This window comes from Magnolia sinica, chromosome 13 (assembly GCF_029962835.1).
Source record: "Magnolia sinica isolate HGM2019 chromosome 13, MsV1, whole genome shotgun sequence".
Taxonomy (NCBI): domain Eukaryota; kingdom Viridiplantae; phylum Streptophyta; class Magnoliopsida; order Magnoliales; family Magnoliaceae; genus Magnolia; species Magnolia sinica.
The window spans coordinates 20993816-21008808 of NC_080585.1; the positions used below are offsets into that span (position 1 = coordinate 20993816).

Below are 14993 nucleotides of genomic sequence, written 5' to 3' on the forward strand. Positions count from 1 at the left end.
CCTGGCGACAGCGACCTCGGAACATGTAAACGGCATCCACACCATTAATTGGATGGGCCTCATATGGAGATGCTGTAGCCATAACGACAAACCATTATGAGCGGCATCGGGAGCAGTGACTTGGAAACACGTGTGACTCACACATTTTTGCCTAACGTTGATGACGTGTTATTCGTTTCTGACCATCCAAACACGTATGCTCGACCTCCCACGTGCGGATTGTCTGTGGCCAATGGCAGAAGAACCCCTCGACAAATGGCGCTAGTCTCGTAAACGTGTGTGCCGTTGTTGCGTGTCCGTCCAGTCATCCGTTAGCGTCGAGGGAAGCAAACACAGCGATACTGAGAGAGAATCGCAGCAGATTCCATAGCATTATTCTCTCTCTCGAAAGCTGCTAGAGAAAAGCAGGTGCTTTCTCTCTTCCAACCTTTCAAAACCTCATCTTCATCTCCGCATGGCTTCTTCTTTAGTACCCATCTCACAATCCCATCCCTTCCCGAGCGAAGCCTACTTCAAAAACCCCAAAACCCGGTCCGCTTTTGCCTCGGTTTTCGTCAGAGATTCCAATCTTCAAGATAGAATCTTCAGCAGGGGATCCTCTGCTTTGAATGGCCGTAAAAGAGCTGAGAAACCATTCAAGACGTTTCTCGTGTCGGCAACAACAGCGGAGAAGCCGAAGAAGCGGTACCCCGGCGAGGCGAAGGGATTCGTTGAGGAAATGCGGTTCGTGGCGATGAAACTGCACACACGCGACCAAGCGAAAGAAGGCGAGAAAGAGCCCGACACGCAGCCGGTTGCGAAATGGGAGCCATCAATCGAAGGGTATGTCAGGTTCTTGGTGGACAGCAAAGGGGTGTATGATACGCTAGAGCAGATCGTCGAGAAGGCAGCGTGTCCTTGGTGTAAGATGATATAAATCCCTTTTCTGAGGTTTCTTCGACAACCCATATTATATTTTCTGGGTTTTGTTTGATGGGAGTGTTTGATTAGATTAGTAGTTGGAATGGGATTTTTTGTCGAATGTAGGGAAATGATATTCAACTCTGTATGTTCGTCTGTCAAGGTTTTTTTTTTTTTTTTTGTTATACCTTTTGAATTTTCACAAACAACCCATCATTTTTTTTCAAACAAATTGTTGGACATTTTCTATTTCTTTTGTTTTTGTTTATATAGTTATGGAATTCTTTTAAGCTGAAATTACTCTAATACACAAGGGAAAAAATTCTCTAAAACCATAATAAAATTGATAATAATGAGAATTGTTCTTTTACAACGGCAACTGATATGGCATATATAAGCCTTGACTTCTAAACTTACCCAAAATAGTAAAGTTTCTTGAAACAGTAAACTTACTAAAAATGGTAAATATGTCTAAACTGACTCAAACTCTCTGTAATGACTCAAAAAGGACTTTTAAGTTATGATTGGACTCTTCAGCACTGAAAAATAGCAAAATCGTTGCTTAATAAAAATAGTAAATTTTGACTTTAAAATGAAATTTTACCCTTAAAATGACTTATTTTGCAAAATCCAAATCTTAAGACTCGTCAATAGCTTTCCAATGATATCTTATATGTATGAATCCCATAACTGGTCGCAAAGCTATGGCCATCAGAAGCTATAGTGTGCGTTAGGCAGTTCATACCTTACCTCTGCCCTTCCCTACCAAACTTCTTTTAATGCTAGCCCTCCATGAAGTCGTCCACAACCTTTCCTATGTCATTTGCTTCCACTCAAAGAGAACTTGTCCTCAGATTAATTACTGGTTGCGACTACTCCCCTGATGCATGATACTTGAACAAGTCTGCATTGAGGAATTATCATCGCATCCTCAGGGGGATCAACAACATATGAGTTCTTATCAATCTTTGTAAGTCTCTGGTACTGACTTCTTGTCCTGTCACTTGTGGTATGTCTTCACTGGAAAATGCACTTTCCAAGTTACCTTCTTGGAGCACTCGAGACGCTTGCCCTTGTCAAGTGACAATCCATTCAGGGAACGTTTAATGTCATCTCCTCGAACTCCCTCTTCAAATGGCATTAATTTTCCTGGAAATGTCCATCATGTGTTTGCACATAGATGATCATATTCCATGTTCCACACATACTTATGCTGAGAATTCATTTTGCCTCTATCGCAGCTCAAGATCCTAGGTGCATTACCACTCCCTTGTTACAAATCATTCAGAAGGAGGGATTGCCCCTTCACTTGGGAAACTTGGGGTCAGATCTCCTCTGTCATAGGACAAGGGTAAGCTTCCTCCCATATGTAGTTGGTCTGTGAACGTTACCACTTGCCGTGGCTTGTTCTCTGTTAAGTCATTACATGATGACAAGTGGTAAATTCTTCCACATACTCATGCATTGCGCACTTTCTTGATGGCAATTTTGTAGGTTTGCATTGGTTCTTTTGATTGTTGCGTCCACATGAGAATTGGAGTTGCTCCCATCATGCTAATGCTCCGCCTTTAAGCTCATACGCCACTGGATTTACCTTCTTCTCCTCAGGGATCTCTATGTAATTGAATAGCTCTCTACCTTAGTGAGCCAATGGAGGAAGTCCTCGATATAGAGCTGGCCATTGAAGGGAGGTCTACCCTAAGTCAGTATCCCCATCTTGCCTAGCACCTCTCTGCCTGTCATTTTGAAGGATGAACATGTTCGTCTCCTTATTACAAGACTCACTTATGTCAGGTTGTGGTCTAAAATTTGGCTTGAATGCTGGGCCATGAGCTGGCTGATTACAAGTTCCTTCGATGGTCATGGCCATTTACCACGAATCTGATGGCACTCAAGGCCTCTGATAACCGAGCAATTGCCACCTACATCTCTTGCATGGATCGTTGGTTTTCCTATTGAAAGGCCTTGAACACCGCCATATCATTTCTTGATTCTTCTCTATACCGTTTGTAGGATTGTTGTCATCCGATTCGTTGTTGGAAACCATCGAATTGAGAAAACAAAAAAAAAAACATCGCTCTAATACCAAATAACTTAACTAAGAGAGTGGAGAAAAGGGGAGAAAGGTCACCGTTTGCTTCCCCACAAGAAGCCTTGATTACAAGGAAGAAAAAAAAAATCTCCAAAACAATAATAAAATTGATAATAATGAGAATTTTTCCTTTACAACACAACTGATTTGGCTTGTATATGCTTAGACTCCTAAACTTATCTGAAACGGTAAACTTTCCTGAATTTACTAAAAATGGTAAAGGCTTCTAACTAGACTCAAACTTATCTAAAATGTATATTATATGTAATGGATGTACCATTGTATAAAATCCAGTAAACTGTTGCAATGTTGTTTTCTTTCTTTTGGAGATCTTCATTTTATTTTTATTTTTCATTTAATGGATATGTTCGTTTTTGGGTTGTTTCTTCTTTTAATTCCTGGATTTTGGATGGCACTTTGAGGAATCATTTAATTCTGGATTTATTTTTTTTATAAGGTTATGCCATGCCTATGGCATGTTGATTATTGAGATAATGGGTTTTGGCTGCATATCATTCATGTAAGCTATTATTATGCCTTTCTACAAAAATAATAATAATATTAATAAAATAAATAAATTTGTCAAACAACCTATCTTTTTTATTTTTTCTTTTTTAACTTCATATAGTAGGTATTTTTGTTTCTTGGTTAATCTTGATTACTGGAATTGGGTTGTGTCGAATGTAGTCAAAATATGGTTGGCAAACTCGGGGCTCGGACTCGACTCAGCTCACCTGTCTAATTTGAAGTAGGTGAGTCGAGGCAGTGATTCGGGCAAGTCATCTTTTCTTAATTAAATCAATGTAAGGTTAGTAAAAATCAAATAAAATTTCTATATAGAATACCTATAAATTACTTAGGTTCACAATTCACGTGGGATGTAAGCTTTATAGAAGTAAATGAGACATTGTACTAGAATAAATCATAAAGAGCAAAGCATCCAACAAGTCTAATGTGAGTAAGATCCAGGACATTCATCTAGCGGGCCCTTCATGGATGTTCTATCCTAAAAACTATTTGAATCCAGTCGTTAATCATTCCAATCTACATTTTTTCTTCTTATTCTTGTTTTTTCTTTCTCTTTCTTTCTTTCTTTCTTTCTTCTTCTTCTTCTCTTCTTCTTTTTCTTTTTCTTCTTCTTAATAGGGTTGACTCAGGTGAGGCACGAATCAACCTGTCAAGTCAGCCAACCTTGAATTATATGAGTTGATCAAGAGCAAACTTTGACTTTTAAACTTGGCTAGTTGGCCAACCTTGAGTGTATAAATTGATCCAACGGCAGTTTTTGGCTACCCGGCATTCAAGTACTCGGGTAATAGAATTCTTTATTTGCTTTTAATAGCCCATCCTTTTTCACCATACTTGGTTTGGGGTGCATGCATGTTTGTCAGTCTGTTTTAACTGTTAGAATTGGTCTTGTACTGAAATCAGAAGCATTATGGCCAATTTGATTTGTTGGCATAGTTTCTTGGTGATCTGACTTTCAAACTTTTAAGGTTAAAACAGTTTTGAGAATTCCATCTTGTATGGTCATAACCGTTAGTGTTTGAGAAAGTGGGTTTCTTATAATTAGATAGTAGTGATATAAGTGTGTCAGATTTCCTTGTTCCTCTGTAGATAACACCATTCTTGCATAGGCTTACAAGATTTAATGGATTGAAGACCATCATGAACCATCTTTTTCTATGGATTTCTACTCGTAGTCCTTTTTTTGATAACTTTTCCCAACTCAAAACCTGCATTCTTGTTTCCTTTTCCTAACTTGAATTCCGAAGTCTCAAAAAAATAAAAAATAAAATCTCTGTTAGATGATTGGTTCACGAGCATCCCTTGAAGTCCTCATTTGTAAAGCAATTTAGGTTTTCATGTGTCACTCATTTTCAGTTTGCTACATCTAAATAAAACAAGTACCCTTTCTTTCATCAAGTAAGCGTGCATCTTATCATGTTCATGTTATTTGGGCACTTCAATTCGACTGCTAGACATGTAGCATGCAATGTTTTTACACATGCATACTTCCCTCTAGAAAGAAACGGTTCATCAGAGCTTATAGATTTCTTGTTTTTGGTGTTTTAACCTAGTTTTCCATCTTCTTATCCTCTTTTTCTTTTTCTTTTTTTTTTCTTTTTTTTCTCTTGCTATTATATTTGTAAGAGTCTTCTATTTCTGGACTGCCATTCTATGCCCACCATTTGACAATTTGCTGGGCATGTGTCGACACCACTGTGACTATTTGCGGAAAAGAAAACCATTTTATCATTTTTCTTGATTTTATTATTTCTATACTTTATGGAGGATTGCAGTATAGATATATGTGTAGAGGAATCATATGATCCTCCACCTGAGGATATGCATTATGTACTCAGGTCTTGTAGAAATCGGACCGTGGTGCAGTTTTCCAGACCATTGTTACCCCATCATGTAGATGGACCATGCCCCCGAAAAAATATCCTAGCAACTGAACCTGCCCATTTCAGCTGAATGGGGCCCATTGCTGTACTTCTCTTCTTGTCCATCTATTAGAAGACAGGCTGAAAGGTTAGGACTGTCCGATCAAGGAGAATTCTTTGCATGGTTCATCCACAGTGGGGATCAAAAGACCATCGATCGCTGATCCATACACACCACATATACAAACGGAAAACCCAACTATATTTGTGCATTCCCTTGATTCGAGATCTTATGATTCATCCTATTCTTTATTATAACTAATACCTTTTCATGTTCTCATCTGCCTGTAAGGATATGTTAGCATGTCTGATTTTCCAGGTAGTCATGCTGGGTGCCTCTAGTATGCCACTGACAGTAGCACACTTGTCCATGTAAAAATCAAATAGCTCCTCAAGAGTTGTCGGTTGCATCGATTGTTTTTGTTCTTTCAGGGATCATTCTGCTTAATGCATACTTGATGTAGATAGAAAATGACATGTGGTAGAGATTGTCTGCCCAAAATTTCCTAGGGTACCTTCCTTTTAGTTCAAAGTGCGGACAACACTCTCTTCCGTCATGATTCTAGTTTTTGAGTTCGATCTAAGCATAAAACTCCCATATCCAAGCTCGTAACTTCCCGACAGTTTGAGTCATTTGTCATGCAAACCCATGGCCCACCGTAGGGCCCAACATATGCTGATTTTGGACAGTTTATTTATAGAGTTGGGGTCTAAATATCAAGAGCTACAAGTTACCATTTGTGGGAGATATGGGAGGATGTGATGAATGATATTGGGCTGATTTAAAGATGTAATTGAAGATTTTGAGGATGTGATGGATGATATGGGGCTGATTTAAAGATGTGATTGAAGATTTTGAGGATTATTTCTTAGATTTGCTCTTACAATTATTAGGCTTTTACCATCTTAGGTAGATGAATTGATTTGAAATCAATCTCTTAGTTGAGGGGAATTCTCATTAAAGATTCATTTAGGGTCTATTTAGGGGATAGGAGGTAAGCATTCCAAAATTTTCCAAGTGTAAGTTTACTTGAGTATTTAAGAAGAAATTTGATGTCAATAAGGTTATTTCTCCATCTCTACTCAAATATTATTGAGTGTGTACTCTTGTCCATTTCTTTGCGATTCGAGTGTCGAGATCATTGATGGATAACTGAGTTGCACCATTTTGGTATCGGAGTAGGTCATCTTTAAATATTTTCAACTCTGCATCATCTCTTAATGGTGTCAAAAGTGGGTGACACACGAAGAGTTTGTGCAAGTAGTTCAATTGATCTGCATACTCATAGAGCGAGTAAATCAACTCACGCATACGGTAGGCAATTTCACTAATCAAGTGAGAGAGATCCAGCATGGAAGGAATCCAAAAACCGAAGTTGGAATACGTGGACACATAGAGGAAGGTTCACGCCAAGGTACTAACCAACATTGGGCAGCCCTAACCCTAATGAATTCTTAGATTGTTGGAACATGATAGAGAGCCCATAATTGGGGTCAAAATTTTGGAATTCCATTTTCCGTCACATGTTGACGATTTTATCGATTAGCTAAGTAAGGTGGAAAATGTATTCTAGTACAAGGAAATTGTAGTCAATTGAAAGGTTAAGTCAATAGCCATAAAGTTTTCCAGTCATGCGTTAGCATGGTGGGACGATCTCCAAGCTAAACGAATCCATCAAGGTAAGGAGAAAGTAAAGTCTTGTAAAAGAAAAAGAAGTTAAAAAGGAAGTTCCTACCTACAACTTATGCCCATGATCTCTATCAAAGATGCTAAATCTACATCATGGAAAAAAAAAATCAGTAAATGAATATACAGAGCAGTTTTACATTGACATAAGTTTTACATTGGCTAAGAAATGAATTGGTTTTTAAAGATTTATTTAAAACGTTCGATGCATATACACTTGCATAAGTTGGTCCATGCAAGTGTGGGTTTACTTAGAAAACTCTTTCAGATATCTCATCAACTTAAGGGAACTTACAACAAGCCCAAGTCTAAAAAGATGGTCCATGCCGAGTCCAGAGGAAGTAGAGTGACAAGGCCTATGAGATTGAGTTGCCAAATAACTTAGATATCTCATCAACTTTTAATGTGGCCGGTTTGTTTGAGTACCATGATGAGTTGTTTGACGTGCAAGATGAAGTCACTATCGACATGGATAAACAACTCCCAAAGAAAAAAAAAGGAAGGAAGAAGTTGAACATGTATTACACATGAAGATTACTGACACAACAAGGACAATACAAGCAATACTTGGTAAAATGGAAGAACAAGCATCATTCGGAATGCACATGGGTCACAGGTGACGAATTGAAAAGATTGGATCCGAACCTCTACTAATTGTATGAAGCGTCCAACTCGGCGGAGTCAAATTCTTTCCAACTCAAGGGAAATGATGCAGACCCATGGCCCACCGTAGGGCCCAGTAAGTGCTGATTTTGGACTCTTTATTTATATATTTGGGGCATAAATATCAAGAGCTACAATTTACTATTTGTGGGAGATATGGGAGAATATGATGACGGTTTGTTTGAGTACCATGATGAGTTGTTTGACGTGCAAGATGAAGTCACTATCGACATGGATAAACAACTCCCAAAGAAAAAAAAGGACGGAAGAAGTTGAACATGTATTACACATGAAGATTACTGACACAACAAGGACAATACAAGCAATACTTGGTAAAATGGAAGAACAAGCGTCATTCGGAATGCACATGGGTCACAGATGACGAATTGAAAAGATTGGATCCGAACCTTTACTAATTGTATGAAGCGTCCAACTCGGCGGAGTCAAATTCTTTACAACTCAAGGGAAATGATGCAGACCCATGGCCCACCGTAGGGCCCAGTAAGTGCTGATTTTGGACTGTTTATTTATATATTTGGGGCATAAATATCAAGAGCTACAATTTGCTATTTGTGGGAGGTATGGGAGAATATGATGAATGATATGGGAATGAGTTAAAGATGTGATAGATGATGTGGAGTTGATCTAAAGATTTGATTGAAATGTAATTGAAGATTTTGAGGATTATTTTCTAGATTTGATTTTACCATCTTAGGTAGATTAGGTTGATTTGATATCAATAAGCATTCCAAAATTTTCTAAGTATGAGTTTTCTTAACTATTATTAGAAGTTTGATATTAATAAGGCTATTTATCCCTCTGCTTAAATATTCTTGTGGGTTTACTCTTGTCCATTTCTTTATGGTACAAGTGTCAAGATCATTGGCTCCATAATCGGGTTGCACCACTTTGTCCTAAAAGAAGCATAATTCTTAACTTCAATTGCCTCTCCTACTCTACAACAATGCTCCCCACCATTTTTTGTTACCAAGTCCTGAAACAAAGTTCTAGGTTAAAGACAATGAACTAGAGAAAGTGCAAAGTTGTAATTATGCAGAAGTCTGAAGTGATTTCCTTTTAGGTTAACCATGAATTACTTAGGAAAATGCTTGTGTACCTTGCTCTAGGTACCTACCGGCTTTACTTTGTCTAACGCGGGGTAAACGACCTAGCGTGCATGAAATCCACACCATCCATGAGGTACAGTATCCTTTTTTTGGCCTCAATCCCAAACTCAGGCTGATCAGGCATCCCCGAAAAAAAAAAAAAAAACTATACGTGAAACCTCTATATTCTCATGGTATGGCCCACCTGAGTTTTGGAATAGTGTGATTTTTGGGTAAGTCTTCCATCCTGATGAGTAATATCAGATGAATGGATTAGTTGGCATATAAACACCACTGTGAGCCCTACACAAAACTAATGGTGGGCGCTCCAACTGTTTCCTTTGTTATGGCCTACCTCAGTTTTGGATGATAATGATTTTTGGATTCAATGGTTAACAAGAGGCAGCATACCCAAAGGATGGGGTAGAATCCTTTTGTAATTGGAGTTCCCTATCCATGGAGGGGCCATCAGACCAACAATATGGAAGCAAGCACGTGGGGTGCGGTGACTGGATTAGGATACTACATGCGTCCTGATGCATCAGGACCAGATACTTGTGGAATCATTGAGGTTTTCCCTGTCTCAGCCGAAGTGTACTCAAATCCCAGTCAAGTCAAAAGTCTTTAAACTTTGGTGTATCATAAGTATTGCAATTTCCCATTTATCCATTCTCATTGTCAACATCCACTTTTGATTTTTCTGCGGTCCATCAAAAAGGTTTTGTTCTAAATGCAAAAGAAAGGAGTGAGAAATATTCAAGATCGGAGAGTTGATGTTTTCAGCATGTTGTTTCATTGTCTTTTAGATGCCGAGTTCAGGAATACGGGCTTGGAAAGGTCGGAGAAATTGGCGAAAGATTTGGGGTGGTTCAAGGAACAAGGCCATGCAATTCCAGAACCATCTTCTCCTGGGACTTCTTATGCTCGCTATCTTGAAGACCTATCTGAAAAGGACCCTCCGGCATTCATCTGCCACTTTTACAATGTATATTTTGCTCACACAGCTGGGGGTCGAATGATCGGTAAAAAAGTACGTGTTCTTTAGCTCATGCTATTCGTTTTATCACAAGACCAAAATCAAAATCCTTATTGTAGGTGATGTTTCTCTTGTTTGCAATTGGGTGAAGACTACTTGGAGGCAAGGATTGGTGACTCGTTTGAGTCGGGTCAACTTGGGCTCAGTTGAGTCCAACCCGGTTCAGCACCATGAGTCTTATTGAAAATACAGGTGACCTAGGACTCAATCAAGTCCCAACTCGACTTGGGACCAAATGATTTGGTCCAAGTTGCCAAACATGTAGAGGATCTGAGCAAACCATCATGTAAGCCCTACCTTGGATGGGGATAATCCTATTCCTAACCGTAGTAATGGACGACCTTTTTTATGGAAACATGGACAGTCAAAGAATACTTTTTTATACCATCTATCAGGGTATTTTCTCCAAAAGTCCTCCAATGGAGTGGTTAGGATTGTGAGATCAATGTGATTTCTGGGGTATGGCCCATCCAATGCATACCTTAAACTTATGATTGGTTGCAACTTGGCATCCCGTAAGCATTGCCACAAGTTCAAAAGATCGTCATGGTAAGAAATTATTTAAAGCCCTAGTCTAGCCCAAATACTTGCTGTTATATGTCTCAACTATTTTACAAAATTTCTACTCGGCCGCAAGAAATTTGTTCATGGGAGTATACAAAAGTTCTGCTTATAAAGGAAAAAAAAGGCATCTGTAAGTGCCGTTCGCGTGGCATTGTATGACACCATCCAATACAAATACACAAATCACAATTAAATCGATTGGTGAAAATGGATTGCCATTTGAATCAATGCATGAACTAACCCGATGATGGGGTCTGATCTGACTCCTACAGACCTGATGTATGGCTTCATGTTCCACAGACAGGCCACGTGTGGAGAGGTGTGTGCTGGTTTATTGATGCCGTATACAGTGAATACAAACTAGGTAAATAGAAGTTACATTGGAGCTATATAAATAGCATATAATATCACCCAAAAAAAGAGAGGAAAAAGATAAATGGAGCTTCTTGGCCTGTAGTACTCTGCCAAACTATGCACATCTGATTGTAATTCTGTAAAAAATAATAATAATAAGATGATTTTGGCAGCGGTAAGATGATTTTTTCTCTCCTCTCATGTAGGTGGCTGAGAAGATACTTGACAAGAAGGAATTAGAGTTCTATGAGTGGGATGGAGACCTTTCCCAACTGCTGCAGAATGTGAGGGAGAAGCTCAACAAAGTCGCAGAGGTAATGTTCTTCTCCCATCTACCTTTCTTATAACCTCAACATGTCTCTTGAAAAGGTAATGATTATTTCAAATGGCACTGTTGAAAAACAGATTCCATTTAGGGGTCCTGTTTGTTTTGCAAGTGGAAATCCTAGATTCAAGTCCACCAGAGACTTACAATTGTAGATAAGGTTAATGATTATTTTACAGAATCTTTAGTTTTTGGACAATCCAAACAGTGAAAAACGTCTCAAGGGATAGTTTTCTTTTCTCAGGGATTTTGCCTAAACAGACAGGCCCCTAGCTGTTTGACACTCCCGGGATTCCTCTCAAACTAGGAATTTATCTTGTAATTCTCATTGCTCAGCTAAAGCTATTCATCTGTGATTATACTCAGAGCTGGTCTAGGGAAGAGAAGGACCATTGCTTGGAAGAGACTGAGAAGTCCTTCAAATACTCAGGACAGATCCTTCGCCAGATATTTTCATGATGTTCAAAACCCCGCCATCCCGACTGAGAAGTCTTTCAAATACTCAAGAGAGATCCTCTGCCTGATATTGTCATGATGTTCAAAACCCCACCATCCCTGTGAAGGGTAAGTAATTTCCTACACAAGATGGCTTGACCATTCTGCCTACACCGTTGCACTGATTTCTTCTTCTTTTCCCCATGATTACTGAAAAGATTATGATTTAGTACAAAGATGTTTGTTGTTATTGGCATCATGAATGAATTATAATTAGTCATCTACCCTTCTGCAAAAGAGGTTTTCAGTTTGCACAAGAGATCGTAGTAGTTGAATCTTAGGCCCTTAGGAGCCAACTGAAGGGTTAATACTTCCCTACATGGGAATTTTGTGGCGTGCGGTACTTCCAGGGTAGGTATTGGCTCAACAGTTTTGATCAACTGAACAATGGGACCCACTTGTGCAATTGGATACTTGAACATCCTATGGAAGCTCCAAGAGGAGCATTGAATGTTACCTCTCTTACAGTGTTTTTTGGTCGATCTGTCTTCTTTTTCTTTATCAATACTTCAATAGTGTAATCCATGGAAAGCAGAAAACACAGGTCGTCGCCCACGCCAAACCATACATGGCCAGGACCGGGAGGATTGCTTGATCCACCGCCCAAGCATATATACAGTTCCACCCATTTGTTTTTTCATAACAAGAACTCTTTCTTGACTGGGCGAGTCTTGCCAAGTCGACAAGCTCATCAGTGAGTTTGCAAGAGACTATGCTTGTAACCTGGCTGGGCTGAGTTTTAGAACTATGGTCCCGAAAGCCCTAGTGACAGGACAATTGTAAGAGACTCATCTTGAAATCTCCTCAAGTCGAGTTGATTTGGTTGAGTTTTAGTGATATGGTCCTGAAAACATTAGCCCCTTTGATAAGGAGGGTAACAGCTTAGTGGGTAAGGCCCTAACCATGGGGTCCACCTTGATGTACGCGTTGTGCATTCACTTGGGCCATCCATTTTGCTAGATCATTTTAGTACATGGTTCAAAAAATGAGGCAGATCCAAATCTCAGGTGGACCACAGTAGGGATTGAATTACCATCGTTAAAAACTTCTTGGGGTCCACACAAGTTTTGGATCAAGTTGCTACTTGTGTTTTTCCTTCATCCACATCTGTGTGGCCTTATCAACATGGTGGATGGCAAACCAACATTACAATCTGTAGGAAGTTTTTATTGGTGTGCGTTCAATCACCATTGTTTTCCGGTGGCGTGGACATCCCACCTAGGGCCGAAAAGCTTGTCTGAATGCTGCAGAACCTTTTTTTTTTTTTGGTTAGCTTGTTAGTACACCCCACTGTCAGTTCACACTTCACTGCAGAACCTGAAACCCAACCCAAAGTAATCCCTGAGCCCAAGACTTGTTCAAAGCTCAATCCAAGCCCAGGTCCAGGCCCATTTAATAGTAAGACCCTAATAAAGCAAAACTGACCAGCCTAGGAACCCAGGGGAATGCTTGGACCTCACCGGGGCTCCTGGTGAAATCCAAGCCCCATCTATGGGCCACCGAGGTAGGTAGAAGAGAAACGAAATGTAGGTAGAAGAGAGACGAAATTCCACCTTGGGAGTCCTGCTCGGATTGAAATGATCATTTTGTTCCTAATTTTTCTCAGCCAATCACAGCTTTTTTAACCTTTTTTAGCCCCTATTTAAAAAAAAAAAAAAAAATCACCAAAATGCCACCCATAACACTTACAAATACTTCTCTCCCCTTAACTCTCACCATTCCTCATCATCACCAAAAATCTAAAGATATCTCAACTTAAGAAAGAAAAGAAGAAAGGGTGAACCCATCCATCCACCAATATATATGAGTAAAAGGAGAGGAAGCTATTCTAACTCTAGGTTAGCCTGGCCAAGCCTATATCCAAACCAACCGAACCACTAAAAAGCCAATCCGATCCACTCCAATAGATCCTTTCGACAAACCGTTCATGCACTCACCCAGTTCAGATCAACTTCGTTCATATTCACATCAATATTATACATTATCACTTCCTTCTCAAACCCCATGTTGTTTTCTTTGTCTATTTGAGTGTATGCTTTACAACTTTGGCAAAATCTCAGATCCAGTGTATTAAAAACTTGGATCAACTAAGATTTTGTATTTCTTGCTATCCTAAGGTAGACATTGCATTTGCATCACCTTTGCATTTCACACAACCACACTAGTTAATTTGAGTATATGCTCTGCAGCTTGCCGGTATCCTAAATCATTCCCATCAAAAATTTGAATCGACTTGAGCTTTATTGCTTCTTCATATAAGTGGGTCTGGGTAAAGATTTTCTCTCAATCTCTCTTTTGAATCAGGCATCACGCTATTACACAACATACCATCTAATCCATTGCACCATTCAAACGCAAGAACTAAATCCTGTATAGTTTGTCGAATCATGTAAAATAGAGATTGCACTTTTGTACGAGCAAATAGAGTGTCTAACACCTTTCTTTTCTATCATTGCATTTCCTTATATAGATTCCCAAGTCATAGATCACGAGTCATCTGGATAAGAGAATCTTTAAATTCTTTGGTTTATAGATTTTGCAGGGTTTAGCTGACTAAGGAAGTCTAAGTTACTGGTTAGTGGTGACTCCAAATCAAACATATAACATCCTAAATCACAACAGCACTAATAAAGCATGAAAAGGCCCCCCATGAGTGTGATCCACTCATGATCCAGCGTCCACATGTAGTCCACCTGAGATTTAGATCTGTCTTATTTTGGGATTTACTCTAAAAAAAGCTGTAAAAACCACACACTCTTTGATAGGGTAAAAGCAAAGTAAACACAAAGTAAAACATGTTGACATGATGTTCCATGGGGTTTGATTTGCAAGATCTTTAGAAATTGTCCAGGTAGATTCATTCCCCCACCACTTCAAGAGAAATTCACAAATGACTACCTCATTAATACAATATTTACATCCTAGTGCCTTTTCAAAATGATTTTCAATATGACACACCAATAACTTAAGTAATCACGAATGGACTACCTTCCGTTGGCTTTCTTAATCGTAACTTCAGGTTCCATACTGTCAACAAAGGTTAGGCTGCTTGGTAGGACCCATGGTGATGTTTATATGAAATCCACTTAAACCACCATGTGTGTCATCCATGTTATGCTTAGGGTCCAAAAAAATCAGCCCCATCCATGATTCAAGTGAATCAGACAATTGAAAACAGTGTCCAAGGCAACACTTACCCTCCACACCGTCTTCGTTGGGGTAGCTCACCTGAATCAAGAATAAGTCTGAATTTTGGTTTGGGATCTGATGGTTGACGGTTGATTTCATAAAATCATTACGGTCGGCCTTGTAAAAATAAAG

General features: G+C 39.2%; 1 protein-coding gene and 1 long non-coding RNA gene across 2 annotated transcripts; both read left to right on the forward strand.

Annotated features, from left to right (window-relative positions):
* Window positions 1-286: 286 nt before the first annotated feature.
* Window positions 287-12137, forward strand: LOC131223167 (heme oxygenase 1, chloroplastic-like). The gene is made up of 4 exons (XM_058218481.1): window positions 287-902; window positions 9705-9928; window positions 11059-11166; window positions 11544-12137. Exons 1-4 carry the CDS (start codon window positions 455-457, stop codon window positions 11634-11636), a joined length of 873 nt encoding a protein of 290 aa, XP_058074464.1. The 5' UTR covers window positions 287-454; the 3' UTR covers window positions 11637-12137.
* On the forward strand, window positions 914-7221 carry LOC131223168 (uncharacterized). The gene is made up of 2 exons (XR_009160315.1): window positions 914-2251; window positions 2395-7221. It is a non-coding gene; the product is annotated as an uncharacterized LOC131223168 (long non-coding RNA).
* Window positions 12138-14993: the final 2856 nt, after the last annotated feature.